Source organism: Talpa europaea (assembly GCF_964194135.1).
Source record: "Talpa europaea genome assembly, chromosome: 7".
NCBI classification, from domain to species: Eukaryota; Metazoa; Chordata; class Mammalia; order Eulipotyphla; family Talpidae; genus Talpa; species Talpa europaea.
The window spans coordinates 124,590,438-124,612,286 of NC_140074.1; the positions used below are offsets into that span (position 1 = coordinate 124,590,438).

A 21,849-nucleotide genomic window follows, 5' to 3' on the forward strand; every position below is an offset into this window, starting at 1 on the left:
CCTCATCATTCCATAATATGTATCCCCTGTAAGAATATTTCTTTTGCATGATTTTTCTAATTTTTTTTATTTTATCTGATCTCTTTGTTGTTGTTAATTAAAGGTTAGATATTGTATATGAAAAAATGTAGAAATAATTTGAGACCTGTGATGATAGTGTCTTCCTCTAAGAAAGATTTGTTTATGGCAGATACTAGGAATCCAAGATTGCCTTAATTTTGTGGTTGCCATTTGGAGCTGAGCTATAAAGGGTGGTCTAGTTTGGGTTTGTTTTATTCCTAGAGTATAGCTTTTGGGCTTCCAAACAAAACTGTTGGAGTTTTACTGGCTTCTCCTTCACTCCTTAGTTTTCTCCTGCACTCCAGTACTTTTTATTCCAACTCTCTGAAGCTTCTTATCCTCTCATTTGTCACTAAGTAAAAAGTAGCCCCAATTCCAGGCTGCAGTTTTCTCCTTTTAATTCTTCCTCATACTGTTAATTCTCAGTGCTTTGGGAGCAAATTATTGTGTATATATAATATATATATTATATTTATATATATATATATATAGGGAGAGAGGTGCTAGATATGTGTGTGTGTGTGTGTGTAATGTGTGTATACACACATATTCTTGGTTTTTCTTAGGGAAAAGTTGGTGTAAAGCACATACTCTGCCATTACCAGAAGTGGAAGTCATCAAAATGCAAGTGGAAATAAATAGCAAAGGACATACTCTTTTTAAAAAGTTAGAGCAGATTCAAAGATCACCATATAATAATGTCAGTTGTACACATTTGTATTTTTACATACATTCTTGGGAAAGAGAGTGAGAAATAGAGCTACTATGATCCTGTTAGCAGTTGCATGTGTTGAATTGTCAAGCTAGTGAATATCTTCTTTCATGTTTATCTTATGGGAAAAAAATTGAAGACCATTGCTCTAATCCTGCTGTATTTTTTTAAAGACTATTGTTTTTTTAAAGACTGTTTAAAGACTGTATTTTTTTAAAAGACTGTATTGTTCATGGAACATGAGCAATTATTTCTTAGAAGGGTCAGGAGACCCTTCTAAGAAAAAATCCTGTCCAATTTGCTAGTGCTCAGGGTGGAGTAAGTGTATGCAGTAAGTGTAGAAATTAATGTATATGTTGAGCATAACCTTATTTGTCTTTTCACAGTGAAAATCACTATCAGAATATGCCATTCTGAGTCATCCCAAAAGATATAGTGGAATAGAGAAGGAAGTCTCTTTTCTTACCAGCTCTTTCTTCCATCCTCTTCTGTCCAACAGGTGGCATCTCCACAGAAAGTGACTGTGCTTTTGAGCCAGACTATGCCGTCCCTCCACTTCCGGTGAGCGAAGGTATGCAGCACATTCGGATCATGGAGGGCATGTCTCGCTCTCTCCCATCCTCCCCCTTACTCACACATCAGTCTATCAGTGTTCGGCTCCAACCTGTGAAGAAGTTAACTGGTAAGGACTTTCCTCAATTTAGTATGATTAACAGGAAAGCTAACTGTACAGACTCTCGGTTCTGTCAGGAATGTTGTACGCATCTTGAGACTTGTCCTCGTTGGCCTTCCTAGTGTCACCGACTCTTGGATAGTGGTGCTCCTACTGATTTTAATTTAGAGAATTAGAACCATACTCATTCTGACAGATTGATGTATTTATTTTCTAAATGATCCATCTGTTGTGGACATGTTTTTCTAGGATTTCAGGAAATTTCTAGGTTTGCCAGAATACACTGTTGTTCTGATTTCATTTATCGGCTTGTTCATGTCAGGTTAACAGATGGAGACATTGTAATTTTAGGATAATAAGAAATGGATAGTTCATCAAAGGTACATCAGTGATATTTTTGTTTGAAATCCTGATTTCTTTATTTTATATCTATTTAAGCTAAGTTCAATATTTTCCTCTCGATAGTACATTCCTACAACTCCTTTGGCTGTTTGTTATAATTCGTAAGGTGTGGATTGCATTGACTTTGTTTAATATGATCTCACAATATATATTATCCATTTTAACAAAGTTATTTGGTATAAAACTGTGCCTTTATTAAATGAACTTTGTCCTTTTAGGTTTTTTCAGGGAAGAAATTTTTATGTGTTATCTGATAATTATGCATGAAAGTAACATGTAAGCCTGGTCATTCTGGTAGGTTTCTTTTAGTATTATCAGTGTAAGTTTGATGTCAGCAAGTTAACATCAGTTGATGGGTTATGAATGCGTGGGGGCAAGAAATTAAGCAATTCCCAAAGGCTATATTGACTATTTATATTTACTTCCTTTCTGTCTGACTTCAGTAGGAAGTCTTGATTACCATTTGACAATTCAAAAGAAATTAAGAGAAGGAGGAAATGGAATTTTTTGACTCTCCCATCTGTGTAGAATGAACCTTTCAAAATGTTTGATTTTCATTAAAATAATAATGTTTCTTGGAGAATATGGTGATGGGTGCTTTGGTGGTAGAAGAACTCTGGTGACTACAATATGGTGACCAATATATGAGAAGTCATATATTGTCAAAAAAATTAACAGTGATGTAAGAAAAAAATACTACATTTAAAAATTAAAATAAGTAATAGTGTTTCTCTATTCTATAGTTACACAAACCTTAGTGTCCTGACTTGCACAAGGTTTATTGGTCTTGAAGCATTTTCAAATAACTGAGTCAGAGTCTATATTAACTCTTGGGTCATTAGATATAAGTCATATAATCACATTTTACTAAAACACTTATTTTCTTCTGATATCTAAAAATAGGATAAATTTTTTGTGTTTGGGCTTGAATAAAATTTTATTTCTTAGAACCCCCCCTTTTTCAGTTTAAGGTATCAATGATTACTAAAAATATAAATAACCAAATACTATGACTGCCCAGTGATTGGCTTCATTTCTCCACAGACATTGGAAGAAAGAGCAGGACGTGCTCAGCCCTAGTAGGAGTGGGCCAGGGCTACCTGAGCACAGCTAGATGCTACTTTCCTATTTTAGTTGCCTATCTCAGTTTGAACTTGAACTGCAGTACACCTTTATTAAAAGAAAATGCACGTAATAACCAAGCCATTAACATGCCTAGGAAAGCAGTATAGGTGGTTACTATGTCTGTGAAGTGGGGAGTTTTAATTTTATAGTGTTTGAAGTATATGCATCCTCACAATAAGCTTTGTTTTATTTGTGGTAGAGATTGGCAGGGCCTAAGAATTTAAAGATTTAAAATGTGTTTTTTAATTTCTGAATGGAAGAAATCTGTTTTCTGAAGGATGCCATGAAAAATTTTGTGACCAGTTTTCTGCCAAGTGAAGCAAATATAAGAATTTTCCAGCTTAACTTGGAATGAAATTACTTTGAATTTAAAGTAGAAATTTTAGTAGATTATTCACCAGTTATCTTCCTTTTCCCTAATTATATTGTTATAAATAAGTTAAAAGAATGTAAAGTGGAGAAAGTTTAGCTGGCCCTGAGGGAATGCCCTCCAAAGATTGGCTGTTAACAAAACATGTTAATTGAATCAGGCCATTGGGGCTACACACATGAAATTTTCCATTTTTGTGCATTTAAACTTTCCAAGCACCTTATATTTCCTGTATTTATGGTATTGTTTCAGAGCAGGGAGAGGGGCACCCCAGACCCCACAAACCTGCCTATTCTAAATAGGTTCTGCCATCTGCTGCATCAACACAAAACATATGAGACTTTAATGGGAAGGAACTTTAATACAATTAGGAAACAATACAGGAAAGACAAAGAATATAGTTTCTAAATCAAGTACCCAAAGTTACCCATCCCCTTGTGAGTAAAAGTCCACCCAAGCCGGATTGGCCCAGAGCAAGGCCCCAAAGCCTGCCACAAGTCTAAAGCATTTTCCAGTGGGGACCCACAGAAAAGGGTCAGAAACAACCAGACAAGTCTGGAAGGAAAAGAGCAAAATCAAAATCAAGACAAAAATAGCCATTGTCACCTCCCCACGGATCTCACCCACATCTGTGTCACCCAGTCCAGGACCAAAAGGCAAGCGCAGTTTCTTTACGTGTCTCTCGGCTCCATGTGCCTCCTCCAGGTCTCCTTCTGGTCTCCTGCTTCCTTCCTTCCTCAGTCTCCTCTGCAGCTTCTTCTCTCCCTGCTCAGCTCTACCCTCCCTTGAGGGGCCAGGAAACCTGGAACCTTCCCCTTCCTGGGGACCACCCTGTTACAGTATCACCGAAACTGAATAGTACGACCAGAATTGTCATCTTATTCTACTTCTTTATGACTTTCTAATATATAATCTTAATTGCTCATTATTCTGTGCTTTTTACATAAGCCTTCAATCAATAAATAAACACTAACTTTAAGAGTGAACAACATACTATGAAGGTAACAAAATAGGAAATGGGATAAAGACTGGGGCAGAGGAAGTTTCTTTATTTGGAGAGGTTAAGAGTCAGGAGGAGCTATTTGAGTTCAGATCTGAATAACAAAAAAGAATAGCCATAGCAAGATCAGGGATCTGAACCTTCTAGGAAGTGGGAACAATAAGAAGGAAAATCTTATAGCAGAAACTCTGTGGCTTATTCAAAATGGGAAAAGCAAGTGTGACTTCAGCTTAATCAAAGGGAAGAGTACTAGGAAGTGGATGAAGAGGTAGACGGAAGTCAGTTTTTAGAGTCACAGAAAGGAGCTGACTCTAGGATTTTAAGTGGCTGGAATGAGAATATGATCTGCTGTGCCTTTTAATCCAGTCTTTGTCTTTTAGTGTGTTGAGAATGGAGTTTAAGATCTAGTGCCTTGAATATCCCAAGTTCATTAACCTTGCTTATGTTTTCCTGATCTTTGAATAGTCTTTGTTTCCACTTCTAACAAGTTAATAACATGGTGACAAGACAATGAACCTTTTTTGTTTTATCTTGTAGGACATAATGAAAGATTAGCCTTTATTTTTTAATCATTGTTATTACATAACGTTGGTACTCTTTAATATATTTATCTCAATCCTTTACACAGGTAGGTATGGAGACACACTTACAGAAATAGGTTCATTCCATTTCCAATTGCTTTGACTTATCTTTAGTCTTGAGGGAATGAGAATGGGGAAAGCCCTGCTCCAAATATAATTTGAAACTTATAAACTAATTTTTAAACATACATATACCTTGCTCTCTTCAGTACAAACCAAATTAATAAGTAAAAGTAGTTAAGAAACGAACAGGCTCAGTGGTCATGGTGCTTGAGGTTGAACCCCAACTCTGAGGAAGCCACTGTGATACTATGCGCATCTGTATCTTCATTTGTAACACAGGTGACAGGCCTAAGCCCTGGCTCATGGATAGTCATGGCCACCTGTTCATAGTAGTGATCACATTGTTTGTAATACTTGTTTACAACTGTGTTTGCAGATATGAAGTGCTCAGAAAATGTGAACATTTTGGCAAACAAAATTTGTCTAAATTTGGTGAGAAGTATTTAGAGTTCCCTTCTTTTTTTTTTAACATTTATTTTTATTTATGCATAGAAGAGCTGGGATACAGACCAGAGTTGCAGGGGGGTGAGAGAATTCACCGGAGACAGAGGGGGGAACAGAACAGGCAGACTGACTGAAATATACTGCTGAGGGGAGCAGCGGGTGAGTCAGGAGAGGTCTGCTGTGCCATGTGGGTAGTTCCCTGGCCAGGGACAAACTCGTGCTGCAGAGGCTGCCTATTGCTTCATAGTGTGGTGCTTAACCCCTTGCGCCACCAGGGAGGCCCTGGTGAGAAGTATTTAAAGGTTGCTTTGACATTAGATACCAACTTGGAACTTTAGTTCCCTATATTCTTTTTCATAGTGTTACAGTGGCATAATGCCCCTCGGTGTGTTTCCTAAAATAGAGATAATTGGGAGTCCAGATATTTCATTCAGCATTAATACATTTATACTGTTAGCCTATTATGTATACTGTACATTTAGTAAATGTTAAATTTTGAGTATTCACCCTTTTGGTAGGGGTATAAATTAGTGCAACTCTTTTGCAGGGCAGTTTGACACTATGTATCAAAATTATAGTGCACATAATCTTTGACACAGCAACTTTGTTGCTAAGAGTTAATTTTACAAATAAATTTGAACAAGTTTAAAATGTATATGGGTATGTATGTGTGTATATAAAGTATTCTTTATATGGTAAAAAAACTAATATCTAAATATTAGTAATAGTAATATGTGTATTTTATTTTATTTTTTTTTTAATAGAGGCATGTTTTATTTATTTTTTTTTTATTATTTGTTTGTTTGTTTGTTTATACAAGCACTGGGTACAGTCAGAAGCGCGGGAGGGTGAGAGAATTCACCAGAGCCAGAGAGGGGAGCAGAGCAGGCAGAAGGACCGAAGTACACTGCTGAGGGGAGCAGCGGGCGGCAGGAGAGGTCTGCGCGCCATGTGGGACCCTCCTCTGGTGGCCGGGGAGCAGCCGGGGATCGAACCGGTGCCGCAGAGGCCGCGGGCAGCTTTGCAACCCAGCGCTCAACCGCTGCGCCACCGGGGAGGCCCTAATATGTGTATTTTAAAATGATACACAATCAGACATGCATTTTTTTTACCATGTATAAAATCCAAAATCTCATGAGGAGGTCTAAGAAAATGAACCTCACTACAATTTCCTCTGTGTAAACTTGTACAAATTTGTTAAAAGTCTGGGCCTTCCCGGTGGCGCAGCGGTTGAACGCTGGGTTGTGAAGCTGCCCGCAGCCTCTGCAGCACTGGTTCCATCCCCGGCTGCTCCCCGGCCACTGGAGGAGGGTCCCACATGGCGCGCAGACCTCTCCTGCCACGCGCTGCTTCCCTCAGCAGTGTACTTTGATCCTTCTGCCTGCTCTGCTTCCCGCTCTGGCTCTGGTGAATTCTCTCACCCTCCAAGGCTTCTGACTATACCCAGTGCTTGTATAAATAAATAAATAAATCTTTAAAAAAAATTGCTTAAAGTCTCTGTACTTTAGTTTCCTTATTTCTAAAATAGGGGCAATAATCCTATCTGCCACATAGGGGCTGGTGAGCGTATTGGCAGCGTGGATATATGTGAAGCTCCTAAGACAGTGTCTAACATGGAGCAGTCAGTAATTGTGAGCTACATTTTATTATTATAATTTTCAAAGAACTCTGCTTAACTTTCTATCAGCTGTGTCAAATATGAGCCCTGAACTTTTAGAAGATGACCTTCAAGTAATTTACTTAATTACCTTAAGTCTCTCAACTTTGTTGAGGATTAGCCTTCAAATACTGATGCCTAATGGCTTGTTATCCATTCTCTGGGGAAAGGTTTTTTTTTTTTTTTTTTGGTCTGATTTGCAAAGTATTTGCTACTGGTAGCTTTGAATGATCCAGTTTGCATGGTAAATAACTCACAATAATTGATCCGATCACGCTGCATTCTAGTTATTTTAGTTGCCAGCTATCATCAAAATAGTATTTTCATCATGGTTAAAATGGAAACATTGACTTAGTACTGAGACATACTGGGAAAAGCTTTTAAAGCTATTTTGACATTAAAAAGAACTTACATATAATGTTAGAGTACATACTCTGCTATTTTAGTGTATTTACATGTTCTTCGCATACAAATAATTATTTTGCATGTTTTTGGAAACTCTGGAATTCAAGAAATGCCAGAATGAATTTAATTCATGAAAAAATTTTAAATACAGTATTGCTATAGTTATTATTAGACAGGGTTGCTGTGAAGATTAAACAGATTTTTTGAACATACAACTTAGCATATAGTATACATTGAATAATTGTTATTTCTTTTTATTTTTATCTTTGGGAAAATGAAAGCATAGTCTTGAGAGAATTATTGAAAAGCTAACTTGAAAATATAAAGAGCCTGGAGATTATGTTAGCCTGCCTAGTCATCATATTGTAGCACAAGAGTAAATATCTTGCTTTTGCAGGGAAAATACTAGAATTTCCTATAACATTTTGTATTTTGTGAATTTTATTAGATTAAAAAACATAGGGGACATGTGGTAATCTAAAAGCTTCATCAATGTCAATGTTAGCTATTTCTATTTTAATTTCTATGTTGCTAAAATAGCTCAGCAATTTGTTCTTTAAGTTAATGAGAAAATGTATGTGTAGACTTTATTTTTTTTTTTTTTTAAATAGAGGCATGTTTTTATTTATTTATTTGTTTGTTTGTTTGTTTTGTTTATTCATGCACTGGGTACAGTCAGAAGCGCGGGAGGGTGAGAGAATTCACCAGAGCCAGAGCAGGGAGCAGAGCAGGCAGAAGGACCGAAGTACACTGCTGAGGGGAGCAGCGGGCGGCAGGAGAGGTCTGCGCGCCATGTGGGACCCTCCTCTGGTGGCCGGGGAGCAGCCGGGGATCGAACCAGAGCCGCAGAGGCTGCGGGTAGCTGCTGCGCAACCCAGCGCTCTACCGCTGCGCCACCGGGGAGGCCCTGTATGTGTAGACTTTAAAAACGTTTTGGAACAGTAGTGCTAATTAAACTAGATCCGAATCTTACTCGAGTACTATTTCTAATTCAGATCCTATAGATTTGTGGATTAAATATCACGGTGTTGTAAACACCAGGATTTACTCAGTGGTAGGAGTAGAAAAGGTATGTTGCTCCCATTTCTGGCTTTGGGGAGGGTATTTCCTGTAGTCTTCAAAAATAAAAGTAGAAGATGTTAGGGGCTATTGCTTCATTCAATTTAAATCTTTTCATTATCATGAGTCAGTATTATTAAAGAAAACTAGAGCTGGACAGTTGTTAAGTGGTAAAAGGGATTCATTCAGGAACTATTTCTGTGGGGAAAAGAGACCTCCTATAGGAATGGGCTCAATTCCAAGTAACAGTGAAGACACATAGGAATTTGTAGCCAAGGAGCCAGATGGCCAGATGAAGAGGGTGGTAGTAGATGGAAAATTACTAAGAAACATCAAGGATGGGGGGATTCTCACTAAATTGACGTAGTAGGAGCCTTGCTACAACTGGGTTGGGCTGTGGGCTTAAGGATGAGGCCCAAGGATGAGGCATTATCCCAGAGTGCTCTCGGGAGCTGCCTACAATTTAGTCAAGGGAGAGTCTGACAGTATGTATGTTTTGGGCACCTAAATAGCAACATACATTATCAAATATAGAATCATTTTGTGATATTTACACACACAGGATTTACAATGTAATTAAATCTGTTCTTTATAGGTTTTATAGGAATTTAAGCTAATAATTTATATTAATTTATTGTTATTTATTATTATTAACTTATTGTTTATATTAATTTATATTACTGGAAGGTAATTTTTATTGATATTGATATTTGGATGGAAGTCACTCATACAGAGTGGGAGTATTCTTCATAATAGGGTAGCAGTAATTTATAACAGCTGTACTGTTGTAATTGCTATGTGTATGCCATTGCAATATAGTAGTTCTGTCTTCCTATTTGTATTTGACTACTAGGGAATGTTTGCAGAAGTACCAAAATGCCCCTTAGTAGAAAAAAAGACCAAAATAACAGATCATTTATATTTTCCTTATAGAATGTTTTCATTTTGATCAGAGTAGGTAATCACACACAGAAAAATTTGTATGCCTTACAATAGAAATAGCAAATGATTTTGATCTTGGAAGAAAAGTGTATTAGCGTGTTTGGCTTCGTTAGCAAATTGCTCAAACAGTGGTGCTTTTGTTGAAGGATTGACTTGCGGCTCCTTATCCATTCCTCAAGTACGAATCCAAGAACGATAACCACATAGTGGAAATAAGTGGACTTTGCTCTTTAACTAGGTTGGCTCCCTTACTGGATCCCTTAGTGCCATCTGATAGAAGGAAATGATGATAAGCTATCTTCACTCAATTGCTATGAAAATTAAGAGACATAGTGATACACAAAGCCCAGCACATAAACGAAAAAAATCGACATTTCCCTCGTTATGCATCATCTCCAACACACACAAAAAAGGAAAAGGGGGAAAAGGGAGCTTAACTTTGTGAATTTGTGAAACAGTAAAATCGTCACCTGTATAAATTGCAGTGTTTCTCACTCTGTGGTCCCTAGGCCATTGGCATAAAAATACTGGAATATTTCTTTTCAAAATGCAAATTCCTGAGTATCCAGATATACCTAATAAGTCCGACTTCAGAGATCCAGTCTCATGAAATCTGGAACCCACAGATCTGTATTTTTAGCTATTTTTCTTGCTGAAATTTGAGAACCATTGTTCTGAGGAGTCACTCTAGATCATTGTTTCATCCTAGTATTAAAAATTTACTTCTTTAAATCAACATCTAATCATAAAACACATTTTCAAAAGAAATTTGGGGAAAGCATATTTCAAAAATAGGTGTTTGCTTTTATACTAAACTGAATCTAACCTTTTCTTGATGTTTTAAATTTCAGTGTAGGACTATGCTGAGCCTGAAAAACTAAATGACACTGTGCTCTACCTTAGGTGACCTGCTGCATATGGCGGTTCGCGTTAAGCTGAGTGTGCGCAAACCTTTAGGGATTTTCTATTTTCTCCTTTAATGACAGACTTTGTCCATTTTCACTTTCTTCTCTTTTCCTGCCTGTTGCAGTTCTTTATCCTCTTCTCATTTGAACTCAGGGATGTGGAGTTAGAACTTACGCCCCAAGCTTTTGACCTGGCTGTGGAATTTACCAGGATGTTCTTTTTTTTTTTTTTTTTTTTTCTTTTTTCTTTTTTCCTATGCTATTCTGGTCAGGATCAGTAGTGTGAAGAAACTTCTGGACTCTGATACTCAGATTTTAGGCTCTGACATGACTTAACCAAGTATATGCAACATCATGAGAAACCACAATGGTACTTTTTTCAACAGAGCTGTGCTTTGTCACTACCTACTTATGAGAAGTCTTTTATACACTTGTGCTCAGCTTCCCATTTCCTTGTAGCTCTCTAAATGGTCATTACCTCCTACCTTTTTAATTTGAGGACTAGTGTGTTCTAGCAGAAAATAGTCTTCTTAGGAAATTTGTAACGTACACTGCAAATAGAAAGCCCAGAAAGGTCTTTATATAAGAACTATATTCTATAAGAATAAGCTGTTATTGGGTTTCCTCCGTGTAAACAAACAAAAAAAGATTCCTAGTGTGTGTTCTTTATTAATGTACAATTTGACTGCTAAGCAAAATGAGCTCACCCACTAGTTTCTTTTTCTGTCACAGTGGTGGTTTGGTTAGGGTGTCAGTCATAGCAAGCAGACTGCTCCTAATAGTCTGAACTAAAGATATTTAGTAAAGGACAGTGCAACTTTCAGACTCCCCAGGAGGGCCTGAGCTTGGAGCCTGTGACCCTAAAGGAGCACCAGCACCTCTGTCAAAGTTACCCTAAGGAGAGATGCCCCAGCCTTACATATGGCACCCTCTCACTCCTTCATGGAAGGTGCAGAGGGCACAGCTCATTGGTAAAATGTCTGTCCTTAAGTACACACATCTGTACTTTAACTCAAGGGACTCCGAGAAATGTAGATTTTTGGCTCCCCAACCAGGGCAGTATAGGAAAAGGTCGAGTAAATCAACTTCTATTGTTTCTACAGTAATTCCCACATAGCTCTTGAGCTTAATAGTTTCATACTCTGTTTATGACACGTTCAAAGTAATATTCCGGCAAAAAAGGCCCAATTTCATGACATTTGTGACCTGTGTGAATACATCAGTGGTTACTTAGTCTATTTCAATGGCAAGTCTTTGAAAATATTTCTTGTAGGCCTTCTCGCCAATGTCAGTAGTGTTAACTAATAACTGATAATATGCTTTTTTTTTTTTATTCTTTGTGTACCTCTTACTCCTACTTTGGTACTTGGGGATGAATCATTGATTTCCTTCGGTGGTTTGAAGTATTTTATAATTTAAAAATGGATGCTGTTTTTACCAGTCTAATTAACACAAATAGTTTTGTAGATGATTTTACTTTAAAATTCATGTAACTTTGATAAACTATTAATCACAGCACAACTTCTTTTTAGCCCTTATATTGTAGCAATTATTATTAGGATGGTGGTAATAAAAAGTGTTGAAATGTAGTCCTTCAAAGGTAGCCCTTTCAGAAAAACTAGAAATCATCCCAGGTTCCACTTCTACTTTTTTCTTGATTCTTCAATCACAGGTATAGACATATTTTTCCTATAAAATATTCTATATTTTATTGATATGTCGGTCTGCCAATACCAGTACACCATATAAAATTAAGACAGTTCAGATTATTATTAATTAATTAATTATTTTATAGAGGCATGTTTTATTTATTTGTTTGTTTGTTTTGTTTATACATGCACTGGGTACAGTCAGAAGCGCGGGAGGGTGAGAGAATTCACCAGAGCGGGGAGCAGAGCAGGCAGAAGGATCGAAGTACACTGCTGAGGGGAGCAGCGGGCGGCAGGAGAGGTCTGCACACCATGTGGGACCCTCCTCCCGTGGCAGGGGAGCAGCCGGGGATCGAACCGGCGCCGCAGAGGCCGCGGGCAGCTTCACAACCCAGCGCTCAACCGCTGCACCACTGGGGAGGCCCCAGTTCAGATTATTTTTGATGTGTTTAATGATAAGGATGTAATTATAATTGAAGCAACACATGGTTTTAACTTCAAAGAGCTTTACACACACATAATTGATTTATTTTTTCTTCTAGTGTGTGTATATGCATATATGTGCACACATAAACATGTTATGTGTATGTTTGAATGCTTTTATTAGAAAATAAATACTGAAAGTCAATTTACTAATCACTCAGATGAAAGAGGTAGAAGAATAAGTAAATATAAAAGAAATAATAACATTAAAAGCAGAAATGAATACAATTATAAATTAAAATACTTTTTGCCCAATGAAGCACTGAAAAGCCTGAGAGAATAGAGAAATCTTTGGCAAGAATGTGCAAAATGAAAAGGAGAGGAAGAAAGAAAAGATAACATGCAACACAGAGAATAAGAAAGGAAATACCACACATGATGCTTCTTATTAGAAGAAATTTAGGGGCCTCCCTGGTGGTGCAAGGGATTGAGACACAACCTATGAAGCTTCCACAGCCTCTGCAGCCTGGGCTTGATCCCCTGGCCAGCCAGGGAGCTACCCACATGGTGCAGCAGACCTCTCCTGATTTGCCCACTGCTCCCCTCAGCAGTGTATTTCAGTCAGTCTGCCTGTTCTGTTCCCCACTCTGTCTCTGGTGAATCCTCTTACTGCCCCCATACACCTCTGGCCTGTGCCCCAGCTCTTGTATGCATAAATAAATAAAAATCTTTAAAAAAAAAAAAAAGGAAAATTTAGTATGAAGCTTTATGGTAAAACCACATAAAAAATTAAATGAAATGCGGGGGAAAAACTTTTAGACTCAAGAAGACTTAAAAATGTGACTAGCCCTGTCACCATAGATTCAAAGATCCCCAAGAGTCAGCAAGTCCAGATGATCTTACAGGCAGGTTTTACTAAGATTGCAGGTGATGGTAATAATAACAGCAAAAGCAGTACTTATTGAACAGTTGCTATGTTCTAGACAGTATTAAGTACTTTACATTCACAAGTTTAATTTTCATATCAAACTAAATGAAGAAGTTTCACAACTTCTCTGTGAAAACCTTGAGTGACGGCAAGCTTTCCACTCTGAACAGTGTTAGCCATCAGCTTCCTAACTTGCGTAGATGGATATCTGCTCCTCCGTCACTCCTACTCATTAGTCCTCCCTCTGCCTTCTAGCACCTCGTGTCTAAGTGAAGCTCCCCGCCTCACGGCCTTGCTCCCTATATCCTGGAAGGCCACCATTGCACCAGCTTTTCTCTATACGAGTCTTCGTGTCAGACCTGTCAAGTGTTAGTGTCAGGCAGTGCTACACCTGTCACTTCACTCTCTTCTGCTCAGTTACCACATCAGATGGACGGGAGATTTTACTGCAGTTGCTCTTCTTTGTAACCCCTTATTGACTTAGTGAGCATTTTTCCTTTTGTAAAGATTTCATGGAACTCACCTAATGTGCATATTCCGCCATCCCCTAGTGCTTAGCCCTCCTGGTTTCCTGTGTGTTTTTTTTACAAAGGCTTTCGTGTGGTTACATGTTCCTTTTATATTCTTTTAGACACAAGTGTAAAGTGGGTGGGCTTGGGTTTCAGGTTTGTTTGTTTTTAACTCATAACTTGGGCTTCCTTCAATCACTTCTTAAAAATGCTTATGCTGACCTTTTTATTTTAGATGGAATTTTTCTTAATGGGGAAGATTAAAGGAAAATTAGGGTTGAGTAATTGTTGTGTGTTGTTGAGTCATTGCATGTCACTGGCTTGGTGGTGGGAGGTGGTAAGTGTGGCTGACTCCTGAGACAATGACTCTGGTTCAGACCCCGATCTGTCACTTGTTGACTATGTGGCCTTGGTGAAGTCAGGTAACTGCTCAGAGCATGTTTTCCAACCTGTACTATATTACTGTCATTACCATTGTTCTTGCTGTTATTTCTTTTTTGTTAAAGATTTATTTATTTATGCATACAAGAATTGGGGTACAGGCCAGAGATGTGGGGTGAGAGGATTCACTAGAAACAGAGTGGGGGGCAGAACAGGCAGACTGACTGAAATAAACTGCTGAGGGAAGCAGTGGGCGAGTCAGGAGAGGTCTACTGCACCATGTGGGTAGGGGATTGAACTGACCGGGGATCAAACTCATGCTGCAGGGGCTGTGGATAGCTTCATAGGTTGTGTCTTAACCCCTTGCGCCCTCTTGCTGTTATTTCTACCTCACAGGGTATCCTATGGATTAAATAAGATATGTTAAGAACTTAGTATAGAGTTTAGCTCACAGCGACTAATCAATGAATGGAAACTTAGAATAAAATCAATACTTTTATTCACTTTGCCCTGCATTTGATCTGGCCTCTCTTTTCCATTTCTTTAGCCTAAAAATACACTAACAGCCTTTTGTTACCTTAAAAACATAGCTCTTCTCAGCTGGGGGCTCTGTTCTTCTTTGACAGTATAATTAGAGGGTTTTCTACTCTTCATCTTTGATTACATCGTTCTTTCTCTCTTTGTATATCTCTTTTGATGCAAATCCACCTTCATCAGAAAAACCTGGTGAGCCTATATTTATTTCTTTATATTCCTCACATTATTTATGATTATATAAATTACTTTTTAATTTTTATCTCTACACTATGTTCCCTTTTAGAGTCACTGACCATTAGCTCATAGCTTCTTTTTTTGTGCATTTTCTTTTAGAAATCTGCTTGCCTAAAATATGAAGTGTAATTTGACTTTTCCCAGCATTCCTGTTAGAATGGTGGCCCCACGCAGTGTCTGAGCAGGGACACCCACGGCCTGAGGTGGAGAGGGCTGCCTAGCACTCACTTGCGGAAGCCTGACAGACCCTACACACTCCGTAGATCGAGGGCAATTGCTGCATGTCATAAGGGGTCCATCAGACCTTTAATTCGGAGAACCTTTTAATCCAAGGACAGACTGCAGGCTAAGTCCTAGAGCAGCAGATGCTTAAAATGAGAATACGTCATTAAGTGACATTTTTGTTTCAACAAGTATTTATGGAGTTCAGGTATAGACATGTCTGTGATGTTGCACTCTAGACCCAAAAGAACCAGTCGTGCCATAGGTCAAGAACTCAGACTTTCCAGCTGACAGCCAGGTTCACAGTCCACACTAATTAATTTGTTGGGGGGATGGAGGCAGGGTGACTATTGGAGCTTTTCTTTCCTCACATGTAAGATAATAGCAACATCTTAGGGCTGAGGGGAGTCAAGAAGATGTGGTATATATACACAATGGAATATTACTCAGCATTCAAAAAAGATAAACACATGCTATTTGCAGCAACATGGATGGAGCTGGAAGGGATCATGCTCAGCAAAATAAGCCAGAAAGAAAAAGAAAAATACCGGATGGTCTCACTCATAACAGGAATCTAGAAAACTTAAATAAGGGACCAGGAAAAAGAATAACTATAAGAAAGAAAAAAGTCAAAATCAACAAACAGCTATGAACCGGAGACACACTTGGGGGCGGGGGAGGGGAGCATGGGGAAAGGAGGGAGTGGGGTCAAAATCAGGGGGTTGCAATTGTATGGGAAATATAGAAATAAAAAAATAAATTAAAATAAATAATTTTAAAAAAAGAATTTGTAGTGAGCTTATCTCTGCCTAGCGCTGGTTGTACCTAGCCCTATACCTTGGAAGTAATTCTCAGTATTTAAAAGAGCCTAAAAGAAAATATATTTACTTGTCATAAAATTGCATCGGCTAGCTTATTTCACTTGGATTAAAATATATCACCTTACTCTGATAAACTCCTATTTATTTGAACATGACAAATACCATGAAAGCTACAGGAAAGGAAAAAAGAGTCCTGCATTGTACACACCTCCCATGTGATCTTCCCTAGAAAACAATTGATTTTTATGCCATTGTTCCTGGGAAGTCTATTTTTGTACTTCATTGACCCTGTCTCCCCAGCTTGCTTATCTGCCCACCTGCTATTTGAGAGCATCAAATATAAGGACCAAATAATTTTGTTCATCATGAATTCTTCTTAGTCACAAAGCATCATGAAAGGCAAATAAATATTCATGATACAAAAGAAATCCTCTTAAGGGACTCTCAAACAGGAAGTAAATTATAGTATGATATTATATAAAGCTTAGCACTGGCCATATATTCACATATATTCATATATTCACATATATTCACAGCATAATAACAGAACTTATTATAATGCTAAACCGTGTTCTTTCTCGTTATGGAAAATTATGTGCATACACGTATGTCTTGAGACTCTAACACATAACAGTATACTCACTCTGGTGAATGTTTTAAACACCAGAGGGCAGAGTGTTCCAGAGGATATTTTTTTTTTTTTAATTTTAAATACATTGTCCAGTTGTCATTCTTTCTTTCATGTCATTTAAAAATGACATGAAAAATTTAAAAATTAAATTTAAAATTTAAAAATTAAGAAAAGTGACTGTTTTGGAATCATCTGTGTATGTGAATGGTCTGTTCATTTAGACAACATAATGAGCAGTGTTCTGGTACACACACACACACACACACACACACACCCCCCCCAGAGTTGGTCGAACCTCCAAGTTTTCCCTGCTTTTCTGGCTGAAGTCTCTACTTCTGGCTTCTAAAAGTGACTATTTTTTAAAAATACAATGTATACAATCTTTATCATTTAGGAAATTCAGATTCAAATAATGAATTAAGTAAAGTTGAGAGTTGTTATGTATGTCTTACAGCTCAGTATGCCCGTCATTGTTGTATTTATCAATAAAAACAATCTGAAAGAGCAACCTGCAAGCTAATGATCTTTTTCAAATGTTGAGATTGTAATTTAAAGATAGCATCATGCATTTGGGGGTATTTTAGTCAGGGGTCAGACAATAAAGTCATCATGTTTAGTAAAAACTGTATTTGTTGAAAATTGTCTTCAGAAATCACTGAAGTAGCATGCATGGTGCTCATAAAGCAGAAATAATTCTTCTTGATGTGTCCAAACCTTATCTTACTCTTTTGTTGACCACTAGATAATTGGCTTATTAGTAGAGGCCACGCTGCCTGATTTTAGGAACCTATTTCTTTCTCTTTTCTAAGTGTCATCACATAACTGTTGCAACTGGAATTCCTGATCTAGAGCAGTCCCCAAGAAAGGGAAAACCCCACATTCAAAATCCGACCAAATTACAATTATTATAGCAAGTAGGATGGCGCTAACTTCTTTGAGAATCAGGATTTCATATAGTCACCTCTTAATGAGTATTACCCTCTCTTATAATCCCATCAATTTGGTAGTGATGATTCCTTCATAGAGAAAGCCTATAAAGGGGAAGGAGGGCGGATTGGAAAAAAAGAATAAAAATTAAAAGAATATGAGACAGTATTTCAGTTTTGGGATGGCTTTCCTAAATTAATCAGGAGGGAGTTTAAAATTAATAGTCAGAGGCATAACCTTGCCCTTTAAATCTGTTATACCCTTGCCATAAGTCAAACCCAATTTTTCAAAACAAAACAAAGTCTGTATATTTTCTCTTTTAAAATATCTTAACCATGTCTTTATCCCAGTCTGTTCCTACAGAGCACAATTAACATTAAAATGAAAATGAGTGGGAAAATGATTTATTGTCCAAGTTTATATTTTTACAAAATTATTTTGGTATCCACCTAATGCATTAATCAACTCAAGTTGATTTTGGAAGGGGGAAGTTTCCTTCTTTATCTTTAGGCATTGAATTATTGGTATTCTAAAAGTCACAACTAGAGAGAATTTCCCTCAAAAATAACCATTGGGTCAAAAAAAATCCCATTAAAAAGTTAACTAGGTAGAAGAGATTGTGCTACAAAGGAAACAGACTGTGCTATCCATGGTATTTTCAAATCTAACAGAAATGCTCATTTTTATGTTTGGGTGAAATAAAAAGTAATTGAATTTTCTAGTTGGGTGAGAAAAAAAGTAATTGAAGATCATTTGAAATAAGTTTCTCACTTTGCATGTCTTTAGTATTGCCATGCTATAGAAATTGCTTATTCTTCTTTATCTCCAAGTTATTTTCTAAAAATATCACATTGGGGTAGTAGAATTACTTTTACATGATTTTCTTAAGTTATCCTTTATACTAATCCACAGCATCTGTTTACTATAACTCTAAAATGAAATAATTCCTTATGACAAATATGTGCAATGTGGTGAGATCAAATATTCAATCAAACAAAAAATGTAGCCTAAGAAAATATTTACTCTTTCAGGCCATTTTCCATGCCTGTTGAGTTGTATTAAAATCTGTTTTTTTTTTTTTCTTATCTCTGCTATTTTGCTTAACTGTGTTTTTAAATGAAACAACAAATTTTAAAAAATTTAAGCCTTTGTAATATTTTATATTCAGAATAGCTTTAAGAAGAAGGTAGAAAATGTTATTACCTGTCCTCTACTGATAATGAATTTGAGGGCTGGAGTTAAGTGACTTGCCCAGGGTAATAACCCAAGCCATTGCCACAACTATTGTCAGAAGAGTAGAGTCTAATAACAGAATTATTCTTATAGGGCTGGTGCTGCCCACAGACAGGAACAGTATAATACATGAATTCACCTAATTGTTTTGCTTCACTTTATATCTGTGCATTTCGTTAAATATATGGAGTAGGGACAGAAACATATCCATGTGATAGAGCACAATTTCATTTAGAATGGCCCCACCTAAACAGATGAATAGCACCAGTGCCCCAGGCTTCAGAAGCCTAAAGAAAGACTATTTCTAAGCAAGTCTGTTCAGAGCTACATAGAATACTGTAGAGAAAACTTGCTACATCCATACATTCACACTTTCCTTAGGTCCCTCTTCTCCCACCAGAAGGGCAGGGACTCTTCTGCATTCCTGGGTGGTGAGGAGAAACTATGAAAAAAGAAAGGTTCTCCAGGTCCAGCAGAAAAGGCCTTCAAAGCCTCGGATGGAATGGTAACTCTCACCAGTGACTGACACAGGATTTTCCTTGATCATCAGTAAAGGCTGTGAGCATTGTTAGGGTGTTTAGTGTCTTTTGAACTATTCTGCATCTGCAGGTGGTAGTGTACCTCATTGAAACTGATTCCACTGCTGCCGTATTAGTCTCATCAATTGATGGTTCTACTGTTTTGGTGTATCTGGTGCTACCACCTTAGTGAAAGGCACTTCAGCGAATTTTTAATATCCCTCAGTATTTAAAAATTAATTGTCATCTCTCATTTTCTAGGTAGTTCCTTATTTATCACTGTCTAATTTTACAATTTAACCAAATAAGTGATGAAGGTACCGCAGGCACCTATTAGCTTTCTCTAAAGTATTATTAGTCTCTTTAGTTACATAAATAGGCAGTTATTTGTTAGTGTCTACTTAATTTCTTTATTTTAACAGATTCACACAGCTCTGATTTAGGAATTCAGAAGAGTAAAATCTGAGGAATCAGTGAGAGAGGAGTTTGTAGCTTTAAGGCATGAGGTACTTAGAGCCTTTTAACATAAATTGTTCCCAGAATCCATGTCACAGCTCCTTATATGGTGCTGCTTTTTTCCTCTCGGTTGCTAGGACAACAGCAGCACTGCACCATTCATCAGCCCTGGACCTGGGCTGCATTGCCTGCTCCCGTGTTACTCCTGAATGTTAAGAACGTCCGTGAATCATTCACTATGTTAACGCTGCGCCATTGGAAACCTGAAAACCAGTTCTTCCAGAAATTTGCTGGAACAGAAGGGTGAACTAAACTGCGCCACAGGGGGAAAAAAAATGCATAAAAATATTTCTTTTTTCCTAAGGGAATTGTGCAGTTTATTTGCTGCAGTGTTCTGAGAGGATAAGCTTATGTCAAACAACCTAATGAAAAGAGCACGTCTGTATAATCTTTCTTGAAATCATTAGCTGTTCAGAAACAAATACCACATTGCATCTCTGGATACAAAAAAGAAGCAGGTGATGTTGTTAGGGGTTCTGAGCTCCTGTGGGAGCATCCCTTGTGCCTTGGGACCATGAGCAGCATCTGCCGTGAGAAGTAGCACCTGTAACACAGTGAGTTCTGGGCAGCGTGAGGCACGGACTGGAGAAGATGAGTGTATGGATGTTCCCTGAGCCCCGGATCTGGTAGCCACATGACCAGTGCATAAGAAGACGCCTTTCAGGTGTTCAGGAGAAAAGACTATGTAGTATTGACTAATGAGGAAGGAAAACTAAAGCCTGTGAGTATGAGTGGAGTATTTGTATGTTACATGGATTTCTGATCTCTGAGGCCTTCTTTGAGCTTCGTAGAAAAAGAAAACGCAACCTGAGAGAATTTGACACATAGTTTTCAAGGAAGCCATGAGGAAATGTCAGTTGGCAGGTTTATGTAGTTTTTAATTGTGGGCTCTTTTATGTACGTGTATGTATAGATGACTCTTTTAAAATGGTTTCATATTTTAAAAAATTACATTTCATTGTGAAGGAAGCAGTTGGCTCAATTTTTTGATGTGAATGTGAAGGTCAGATTGCTTCTTTTTGTTAGATCTTGATTCCTGATAGATTTCTACTTCCTATTGCAATATTCTTATAAGTAAAATGCAGTTTTTTCAAATGAGTGCACATTTAGAATTTTCTAAGCATGCTTTTCCACATACATCAAATCTTTCTATTATTTTTTAACTGGCATGCTTACAGTGGATGTTAAGGATTTCTTTTGAGACCTTGATATTATTTGCTAGTTATGTTAATTTATATTGTCTGTTTTCCCAGTTGAGGAAGGCTAAATTAGAGATTTACCATTCTTGTATTTTTAGACAATTTAGTAATTGTCAATTTAAGATAAACTGAATTTACAGATTGAATTTTCTCAAAAGACTCTTCATTTTCTAGCATTTACTTATTTTCTCTTTTTAGTTCTTTAACCATGGTAACTCAGAAATGTTCTAAAAGTAGGATTCTCAAAATTAGAATATTTAGACTGATCTGCAGCAACTCACATAAAAGAAAGGCTTATTCTTTCAGTTATTTATCTTCCTGGATTAAGCGTCACAAATGCATGTTCAAAGAAGATATACTGTGGGGACATAACTGTGTTCCCTTAATTTGTACAATTAGGGGGAAAGTATTTTGCTTTTTTGTCATTGCCACATTTTGATTTGTATCCCTTTCCTATTTAAAATTCTTTTGCCTGGAGCTCTATGTATGTCTGCCCTATCTTTAAGAAACCTTTACATAGGAAGAGTTAATATATTAAATATGTCAAAAGAGTGAATGTACTAATCATTTACACTCCCCTTCATATCTGTCATTAGTAAGATTTTGCTTTTATTTGAAAGCTTGTTTTTAGTAGATTAAGGAAATTGAATATTCATATTTTAATCATTGTTATATAAGAAAGTATAAATTTTAAAAGTTGTGTATTTAGTAACTATGTACATT

The 21,849-nt window shown here is 37.2% G+C and overlaps 1 protein-coding gene across 3 annotated transcripts in view; it reads left to right on the forward strand.

The window, feature by feature from the left end:
* TANC2 (tetratricopeptide repeat, ankyrin repeat and coiled-coil containing 2) overlaps positions 1–21,849 on the forward strand; it is a gene marked incomplete at both ends in the record, with an annotated part of 263,116 nt that overhangs the window by 70,266 nt on the left and 171,001 nt on the right. For 2 of the 3 annotated variants that reach the window (XM_084238895.1, XM_084238896.1), the window contains one exon: positions 1,272–1,343. In XM_084238895.1, the coding sequence (XP_084095021.1) occupies positions 1,272–1,343 (72 nt within the window). Of the gene's footprint in view, positions 1–1,271; positions 1,455–21,849 lie in introns of all 3 variants that reach the window. The other variant, XM_084238894.1, reaches the window with a different exon arrangement.